This window comes from Ananas comosus, linkage group 18, assembly GCF_001540865.1.
Source record: "Ananas comosus cultivar F153 linkage group 18, ASM154086v1, whole genome shotgun sequence".
Lineage (NCBI taxonomy): Eukaryota > Viridiplantae > Streptophyta > Magnoliopsida > Poales > Bromeliaceae > Ananas > Ananas comosus.
The window spans coordinates 6,630,138-6,640,649 of record NC_033638.1 but is presented as its reverse complement, the minus strand read 5'-3'; the positions used below and the strand labels follow the sequence as shown (position 1 = coordinate 6,640,649).

The 10,512-nt window shown below is 33.9% G+C and overlaps 1 protein-coding gene across 1 annotated transcript; it reads left to right on the top strand.

Moving 5' to 3' along the window:
* LOC109724368 (protein NETWORKED 3C-like) lies at nucleotides 5,676–9,702 on the top strand. Its single transcript, XM_020253161.1, has 3 exons — nucleotides 5,676–5,772; nucleotides 6,526–6,639; nucleotides 8,971–9,702. The coding sequence occupies exons 2-3, from the start codon at nucleotides 6,540–6,542 to the stop codon at nucleotides 9,636–9,638; spliced, it is 768 nt and encodes a 255-aa protein (XP_020108750.1). The 5' UTR covers nucleotides 5,676–5,772; nucleotides 6,526–6,539; the 3' UTR covers nucleotides 9,639–9,702.

Sequence of the window (10,512 nt, the reverse complement as noted above, 5' to 3'; positions counted from 1 at the left end):
GCGTCAACGAACACAGTAGCATTGCCACCAGAAAGCTAGCTGCCTTTTCTAGTCGTTACGCACGCCACTCTCAATTTAAAGACGTAAGAGTAGTTGATCTAAGAATTAATGACAAACCAGCGCATATCAACATTCGGACATTGATGTGATGTCAATATTGACGTACATTTAAGTTTAAACTATACGTAAAGAGCTGATGTTATGTACGTATCAGCATGAACGACATAGATGTTGATGTACGCGGAGACTGACTTGATGTAAAGATTATCATAGATTCAAAACTGTTTTATGTATGCTTCTATGACGCTTCTTTATTTACCTTCCGATCCATAACTTTAGTTTATAAAGGTTCAGTTGTGATAAAAAACTTTACACGATGTCAACCTGTGAGAAACATGTAAATATTATACGAGTGGATTATGAACGTATTAGGTTTAAATATTCCTCCCCTAATAATTAAGAAAAACAGTAACATTACTTTTTGAGACAATGCTGTATTTGTTTAAATTCCCATATCAGTAAGTTTTTATTTGATATAGTTTAACCACAGGTTACTAAAGATACATGTCTTCGAAACGTAAGCTTAGAACGTCCTTAGCGCCAACAAAAACACTACGACTAGTGTTGTAAGTACCACCGTGAGTATTACGAAGAGTATACCTTTTGTTCGTAGACCACCTAGTGTGATAAACACTATCGTAAGGCGCCTCACCTCAATCACATAGATAGAAGCCAAGACATGTTCAAGCGCGTTCCGCCTATGAATGGCGATCGGAAGCGTAAATAAGACTACTACTACTACCCGTATACCGTAATACATGTACACTTCTTCATGTCCAAGCTTGAAACGTTATATCAAAGTTCTCCGATATACTCTCTTAACCGAGCCTTTGTTTGGGATGTTTCTTATGGGCCATAGCCCGAGAACATGAGGTTTGAGCACGTTCCACAGGGTGGTTATAAGAGTGTGAAGTATCTTTTCTATGGCAGGTAAGTAAGCCAGCAGCAAGAACAGAGCTATTTTGTCCATGGTTAGGGAGCACAACTCTATCGTCTTGCTATAGAAAAGTCTGTTCAACTTGGCTCCCTAAAGTCTAACATGGCGACGCACCACGCTATGCCAATGTAACTACGGGATCTTCTCGGCTTCCATAAGTTTCTCAGTGAGTAAGTTGTCAACTTTTTCATATAGCTACTTCTCTCATGGAATACCTTTTCACTCCGCGGATCCGTTTCACTTCAAGTCGCACTCCTCGAATTACTATGTTTCGATGCTAGTCCTAGAAGCTAATATGTGTATCTCCTCTGTAATCTTGTTTTATAAAGCAGCTTGCTTTGTGTGAGAAGGCTCGCTTAAAGATAACTCTTTTCGGCTCTTTAACTTCTTCTCTTTGTTTAGTAGCTCTTCCTCGAGCTCTTTCCTCAACATATGGAACAGCCTCTTCGGTTGCACTCCCGCTTTGTTCTGAGAAGATAGGAGTTCTTTTATCAGCATTTAATATACATGTTGAAGTACTCCTGTTTAAAGTCTGTCCCTCTAGCTATAAACTACTAAGGCGTTCTGTTTGACGAGTTTCACTGGTGGAGTTTTAGTATAAAGGAGTCTTTGGACTGTAAAATGAAAAGGTTAGAAATATAAAAATGCAATATATTTATATTAGGAAAGGTACATAGAAGAATAATATTAAAGACTAGGGGATGGAACCACTTTTTAAACTATATCCGTATCCTAGTTTTTTAATATCGGGAGGTGAAATACGGAGACAAACCAATACGGAGACAAACCAACCCTGTATTTCTCACCCTATTCTCCAATAAGGTGCAAAATATGGGTTTATTTTTTACTAATTCTGGCTCAATTCCTACCCTTATATATGAGTCCGTCTCCCGTACTTTCGAAAGTACGGGAGGCCCCATGCTTGTAAGTTATTTTCGATGATAGGACGTTGGATTCGACGATCGGCTCCGTTAGGTATGATCTACCCTATTGAAACTATCTAGAAACCAAATTTTAGATTTTTTTGACATCATTTACTAAGTGATCAAAAGGTTTAAAAAATGACTATTTTAACGGTCGATGTGGCACATTTTTAAGTTCAACGGTGTAAAAGTATCCAAATTATATGAAAATTTAATAGAAAATTCTACTTAACATCAGTAGCAAGATCAATACTTCCGATTTAAAATTTAATTTTTTTATCATTATTTTTTAGGAGATTTTCATTTTCAGCTTTTTATTTTGAGGCTACTCGTTCACTAGACAAACGAAATCAAAAAATTATGAAAATTGGTTTCTAGATAGTTCCAATAGCGTAGATCAAGTTTAACGGAACCGATCGCCGAATCAGATGTCCTATCATCGAAAATAACTTACAAGCACGGGACCTCTCATACTTTCGAAAATGTAGGAGCCTAAATCTATATATATAATATTTTAAAAATTTTGAGGATATATGGGTAATTATTCCTATGAAATATATAAAATCGTTGTTAGGAAGTAGCCGTTGTTATTCAAAGCGAGAAAGAAATGATAGTGGGATGGTCTCTGGTCCTGTCAAGAGAAGGAAAAATAATACGCTGCACTAGGAGTATAAGTACATATCATACACCGCGAGTAAAAGAAATTTATAATAGAAATTTCATAAGATTAAATTACTTTTATATAATAGGTTTTTATAAATTTTCAATATTTATATATATGTAGAATGTTTAGATATTTTAGGTTATATCTATCAAATTAAATTTTAGTTTTAAAATAATAATAACCATTATTATATATAATGTGTGGTGTGTAGAGTAGGGTGTAGTAGTACACCCGGTGCAGGGGTGCAATCCGAAGAAAGCGAGTGGGGCCCATCCAACTCCTCCCGACCGTTATAGGCTCTTGTAGCTCCAAAATTTCATGCACTCCATATAATATTATATAAATAATATTATAAGTTTTAAGAAAAAGAAAAATACAATGTTGACCTAAGCAATGGAAAACGACAATCTAATTTTTTATATAATATTTCAAACTTTATACATTGTTTTTTTGTGCAATAAAATTTGAGTGACAATGTGTGGTGACCCCCCTCACCTATTATAAGTTTCTAGCATAGACCCCTTAAATAAGACTTTTTAATCTTATGGTTAGGGGTGGCAATCCAGCTCGGTGTTCGTGAGTAAGCTCGTGTTCGGCTCGAAATGAGCTCGAGATCGGCTCACTTAGTAAATGAGCCGAACACGAGATGGATTTTTCAGCTCGTTTAATAAATGAGCCGAACACGAGCTGGGGTCAGCTCGCTGGTGTTCGGCTCGATAATAGCTCGAATACATATTTTATATTTATATAATTTATTTAATTTATATTTTTATATATAAATAAATAATTATATATAATATATATTTTTATTATTTNCGATACCCCACATAGATTTACTGAATATTCACTTTAATACCTTTTAGTTTTAACTTTGTCACTGATTTAAAAAAAAATAGTAGAGGAGATAATAAAGAGAAAAAAATAAAGTTATAAAATACTAAATTGATATACTTTAAACTACAGAGTACTAAAATAAAAAAGTATAAAATCATAAGGGTGTTATTTGAACTTTTTTCTAAAATGTTATGTTAAGATTGTTCTAGCCGGTAGCTTTTCTAGCTTGATATATATGACATTAAAAAAATGTAGAATTTCACATACTTTGTTTTGAAAAATATAGTTCTCTTCTTATCATATCTTATATGATTCTCACTTTTTTTCTTTTCTTTTTTTTTCCCCCTCTCTCATCCATGTGCAAGCGATACCCTTCTTTCTCTTTTTTTGCACTCTTTTTATATCTTGCTAGATAAAGGTGATTGAAGGCAATGGCAAAAGAAAGGTGATTGAAGGCAATGGCGATTAGTTATAGTAAATTTCAGATTGTAACCCTTTGGACAGTGGATACGATTATATGTATATATATATATTGTCGGATCGTTGGTACTAATCATTAATTCTAAAAGCTCGAGCTGTTAGAAATACACAACCAATTCACTTAAAGTGTACGGATACAGCGCCCACAGATCTCGCTTGTCATTCGACCTAACTAGTCTCCCGCCACTTTGAATATGACCGATTCAACTCGACCTCCCACCATTTCGAACGTAATTCAGTCCAACCCAGCCTCCTGCTAAATGGTAGGATACTTGTCTTTTTAAACTAACAATCCCCTCCTAGCGCCTGTACAAATTCGCAGTATGTAGGAATCAAACCAGTTGTAATCTTCAGCTCTGATACTAATTAAAAAAATACAATTAATTTACTTAAAACGTACGTATACAGTGCCCATGAATTTCGATTATAATTATATTACTTTAGTATCTCTTGATTTTGTATTTTTTTTCTTTCAGTTATCTGCTCTGTTAACTTTTCTGTTAAATTAGTGATAAGTTAAAATCATAAGATACTAAAATGAACAGAAAATTATAGGACGATATGAAGTTTTTTCTAGAGTTAATTTCATATAGCTCCCTGTGAACATATCGAATAGCAAATATATTCCTACAAAGTTTAACTTTTCATATTTATCTCTATAAAAGTCTATTGATATTTATATGTGCCTCTTTGTTTTGTTACTATTAGAGTATTATTTATTTTTTAACAGAAGATAAGTAAAATGACATTTTTACCTACACAAATATGTCCCTCCAAAAAATTCCTACTGTTAGAATTATGCAGCAATATTTTTCCAAAAATTCCCATCGATCATTTTCTTCTTCTTCTTTTTTTACTATCACAAATAATATAAAAATGATAAAAAGTATGAATTTACTTTATTCACTAATTAGACTTAAGTATTTTATCTATAGTTAACTATATTTTTTCAATGGGTCCTAACAGTAGAGATATATTTAAAAACGTTAAGACTTTTTCCAAAATAAATATGAAAAATTAAACTTAATGGAAATATATTTGCTATTTAATATATTACAGAGAGCAATATGTAATTAATTTGTTTTTCTATATACTTTAATAAAGAGGCCGATGAAAAAAAAAAAGAAATTATATAATTTACCAAAAATAATATATTTTGAAAGGAAAACTTCAAAAACACCCCCTGTGGTTTCCAACTTTCTCACTTTAGTACCCCGTGGTTTAAAGTGTATCAATTTGCCCTCCTGTGGTTTTGTTTTTATTTTTTCTATAGTTTTTTTCTTAATATTTTGTTAAATTATATGCAAAAAAATATCAGATATTCATCTAGATTTACCGAATATTTACTTTAGTATTCTTTAATTTTAATTTTGTTACTGATTTGAGAAAAAAAAACAATAAAATTGATAAAATAAAAAGAAAAAAACGAAACCACGGGGGGCAAATTGATACACTTTAAACCACAGGGTACTAAAGTGAGAAAGTTGAAAACCACAGGGGGGTTTTTGAAGTTATCCCTATTTTGAATCACAGCGTACCAAAGTGAGAGAAAGGGTGAACGACAGGGATGTAATGGAAGTTTTCCTTTTTTTAATTTTCCTCTCTGTATTTACATGCCAGCTGTCAACTGTGCAATGCGTCCTCTCTCTCTCCTCACCCAATAGCCAGTAGGTATAAGTGGGAATGAATCATAAATAATATTCCTAAAAAAGCGTTCCTTGTGCTTCGTGGGGAAGCGCTTTTTTTTTTCTTTTTTATGTTTTTGAAATATAAAGAGCGGAGTCCCCCCTTTTCCCTCTCTCTCTCTCTCTCTCTCCCCCACAAGCAACAAGAAGAGGAAGAGGAGGAGCAACGCTCACTCCTCGGCGACACAGGTCCCAATCTCTCTCTCTCTCTCTTAGGATTTTCGAGCTTTGATTTAGGTTTCGTTTGGAAATGCGGTGTCCGAACGCGTATATCCTGATGCTTCGTTTGGAATTGCGAGGAGATTGCGTTCGAAAATGAGGTGTCCGAACGCGTATGTTCTGACGTCTCGGGCTTCGTTTTGGAACTGCGAGAAGATTGCGTTTAGAAATATAGTGTCTAAATGCGTATGTTCTGATGTCTCCAGTTTTATTTAGAATTGTGAAAAAATTGCGTTACGTGCGATTCAAAAGGTAACGCGCAACACGAAAAAGAATATTTTTATATCTTTTTGTCCCAACTTCCTTCAATTTCAAGAGAAGGAAATATTTTGAAACCCGTCGCATTCCAAAAACTAAGCCTTCCTCTTCTTATTCTTTCTCTGCTCGCAAATATTGGAGGAGTGGGAAAGTGTTTGTGAGTTAATTGTGTGGGGGTTTTTTGTTTTGGCATGTAGTTCTTGAGGGAAAAAAAAAAAAAAAGTACTCGGTTGAGTATTGGATTTGAATCTTTTAGCGAAGAAAAAAAAAACAATCAAGATGATGATGATCATGTAGAGTCTCTGCTGTAGGAGAAAAAGGACCGGAGTTTTTTGGATTTTTTTGCTGTTGTTTTTGTTTTTTTTTTTTCTGGTAAAAGGGGTTCATAATTGAATTTGGATTGTATATTTAGCCCCCAAATTGGTAACCATGTGATGATTTGAACTTTGTGTATGATCTACATAGGTAAGGCGAAAGGAATGGCGGCGGCGGCGGCGCAGGAGAAGATCCCTCAAGCATGGTGGTTCGGAAGCCACTACAGTTCGCGGCAGTCCCCGTGGCTCGCGTCGACGCTATCAGGTTTGCTTTCGCTGGATGGCAATCTACAATGGACATATTTTCCTTCTCTAAAGTGTCTAGTCTCTTATCAGGGCATATTTGGTTTGGATTATCCTGTTAGGATTACAGACAATTATGTCAGAATTATTGTATTTGGTTCATCCGTTAGTAATATAGGATTACTTCAAAAATATTACCGAGCGAGCGGGGTGGGCATCACATATTTGCGATGTCGGGTTATCTTGCATATTATATAAAATTACAACTTTATCCCTACGAGCCACCAAATCCTCACAATACATTATTTTTAAAATTTTAATTTAAAATTTTAAATTGTCAAATTTTAAATTTTAAATTTTAAATTTCTATTTTTAAAATTTCAAGTTTCAAATTTTAAATTTTAAACTTCAAATTTATATTTTAAATTCTAAGTTTTAAATTTAGATTTTAGATTTTTAATTTTAATTTAAATTTATATTTATATTTTAAATTTTAAAATTTTATTTTATATTTTAAACTAAAATGTTAAATTTTATGTTTTTGTTCAGATTTAAACTTAATATTAAATTTTATGCTTTTGTTCAGATTTAAAATTAAAATTTTAATATTTAAATTTAAAATTAGAATATAAAATTTAAATTCAAATTTAAATTTTTTAAAATAAAATTTAGTAAAAAAATATTATTTGTAAATAGTATAAATTGTTTTGCCAAATATGACTAAAGGTAATTTTGAAATAGATTACACTTTGTTGTCAGGATTACTGAATTTTATAAAATGAACCAACCATAGTAATCCTATATGCACTGCAATCTAGCATTATATTACTATATATATTAAACAAAACGCAGTAATGCAATATAGTAGAATCTGATGCAGAAATCTCGGATATCTGGTTATATCGAAATAATCTGTAATGCTACGTAACGCGAACTAGACACGCCCTTAATGTTGCGTGGTTGTTGTATCATGAGCAAGATTGTAAATAGAAGATAGCGGGTATATAGCGTTTGGGGTATCTCATAACGGAAAGCAGATAGGAGGCGCTACAAAGTCATAGTGTGTTTCATAATATGGCTATACTCTTTTGTATAAAATACATATGATTTTGAAGAAGAAAACACAGCTATTCATTGCCCTTTCTAGTATTGCAGGTCTATGCATATTTAATGTTATTATTGGGAAGACTAACTTTAAAATATTATGATTTAGCAAACCAAAAAGGCGAAAAAATAGAAAATCTCTTTACCTTCAATACCCTATTCGATAAGAGATTTTAACCTATTAATGGTTTTTTAAGCTTTTGCTCATAGCACCCGCTTCGACCTGCTTCATAACCCCCACTTCAGCGGGCCCAATGCCGCTACTATGAACCCACTCTGCTAAGTCCTGCTTTGCACATTATGCAATAGCGGCCGCTATTTAGAACACTGATCATGAGAAACATTTGGCTGATGCAATATCATGTTCGAAGGGAGATCCGATTAGTTGGATACAGCGTGTACGAATTTATGGGGTCGCCAACGACTAGTTCATCCTAATGTTTTACTTGGCAGGTGGGTGTATTTGAATGTGGTTCGAAGTTGGCATGTAGCATATTTCTTTTCTGAATTCAGTGCATATGAGTTTTCGGCTTTTAAGCAAATCTGTCATATAATTTACTATGCAGGTTCCTTTTGTTTCGATTAATCTTAACCTATAACTAATCAAATTAAGATCACTATAGAGGAACGTATATACAAGTATAAATTTTATGTGTTTTGATTGCGACTTAACCTAGTTAAAGAGAAAGACAAAATGATTTATTGGGTCTCTTACTCTTAGCAAAATTTTATAAAGCGTGTATGCGTCTATGATCTAGTATTTGGTTGGTCTTTCATAATTGTAGCTGATTTATACTCTCTTTTTTTTTTGGGTCCAAGTCTTAAAACAATTGGCCTTTCATGATCATCGAATTAGATTGCTCCGTTTTGCTCCGCGAATACCGTGAGAGGACAAATCCCACCTTATTTTGTTTCCTTGTTGAGCTCTGCGCAATGTGTCGTACCACACATTACTCTACATTGCTTGAAATTTGATCACTAAACATTTTGAATTGTGGTTATATCTTCAGTTGTAGATCAAATGTTGAACTTGAAAGAAATTCCTCTCTTTTTTTTTTTTTGCTGTAAAATTCTGCATGATTTAGTCTTAGAAGATCCACATATCTCTTGGATGATGGTTCCTTCTATCTGCATAGCATTTACTAAATTACTGCACTCGATTTCCTGATCAAATTTGGCGACTAAGTGTATACTTTCTGAATGAAACTGCCATGTACAGTTGTTACAAAACACTCCCTTTCGTTTGCAGAACTTGAATATAAGACCAAGCAGATGCTGAATCTAGTGGAGGCAGACGCCGACTCATTTGCTCAGCGTGCCGAGATGTACTACAAGAAGCGGCCTCTACTCTTGAGCATGATCGAGGACTTCTATCGATCTCACCGCTCGTTAGCAGAGCAATATGACCAACTCAAGTCAGGTAGTAAAATGCACCACGCTTTGTTCGGTCCCTCTCACTTGGACAGAAGCTGGTCGCGAAAAGTAAGCAACAATTCGTCAGACGGGTCCTCGCTTTTTACCTCGTATTCTTCTGATTCCGACGAGTCAGAGGTCGACGATCCTGAACAAGAAGAGACAGAAACCGAGTGTACGTTAACAGACAAATCAGCGAAGGAGAGCGAAAGTGAACAGGCGAAGGCGATGAAGGGAGGAGAGTTAGCAAGAATGAAAGAGGAGAACGCAGCTCTCCGAGCTGAATTAACCGAGAAGGACGAGGAGAAGAGGGAGGTTATTCGGCAGCTCACTTCGTCACTCGACATCTTGAAGGAGGAGAATTCTTATCTGCGGAAATGCGTGAAGGGTTCGAAGAAACGGAACAACTTGCTCGAATTCAAGAAACTCACCAAGGACATACTCTCCGGGAAGCTCTTCGGCGGCGGGCATTGCAAGACTCAAACTACAGTGGTGGCTCTCTAGTTATTTTGATAGAGTAGAAGCATAAATATAGACATCTAATTCCTACTGCTGTGCCTTTATTTAGCTATATGTGTATGTGTATAGGGCNTATGATGTTCCCCAACTCCCCTGCTAAACTTAGTATGAACTTATAGATCTCTTTCCTAGTGTTGCAGTTTTGCAAAGGTTTCGTGTTGTATCCCTTTGTCGTAGAAATATAGAAGAAAATGATTATTTACGAAAACATTAAAAGTACATTATTATAAGTTTAGATTTATATTAAAATTTGAATTTTTATTCAAAGTTTAGATTGTACATCGAAATTGGCTTAAAAGATTACCAAAATAAGGGGCGAGGAAATATTACTATTTAATTTTCATTTGTAAAGGATGATAATCACTTCTCGTGATGCAATAAATAACTAAGGAATCCAAATTAAAACACGCCGTATAAAATACGCCATGTAAGACAATGGAATTAGAAGGAACTTAACTCGTCTTTTTTTTACTTCATCTTGTTCCAGATTATTGCCATGTATGGATATTCAGATTTATGCTTTTATTTTGCTACATTCTCTATCCATAATACTTCTGTGTATTTTATTTATAGTTTGTAATATTCTATACTTTTCTTTAATTTGACACTACTATTTAAATATATTATTTATTTATTAATTAATTTGTTAAGTTTATTTAATTATATTAGAAAGAATAATTTTTACGCTCTTGAATAGGTAGTGTCAAATTAGGCAGATAGTAGAGGTATGAACCTCATTAATAAGAAAACAAGGTAATTTACTGAAATGAGCTGAATTGCTTTTGTTAGTGTACTATAATATACTTATTTGTAGGTATTTTTAGACCTTCACATGATCGTCGATTAAAAAAAAATCGTG

Excerpts from the sequence above, each read along its gene's own strand:
- LOC109724368 (XM_020253161.1), top strand. The coding sequence starts at position 6,540 with ATGGCGGCGGCGGCGGCGCAGGAGAAGATCCCTCAAGCATGGTGGTTC. Across the intron at positions 6,640-8,970 it reads GCTCGCGTCGACGCTATCAG|AACTTGAATATAAGACCAAG; the intron begins GTTTGCTTTCGC and ends TTTCGTTTGCAG.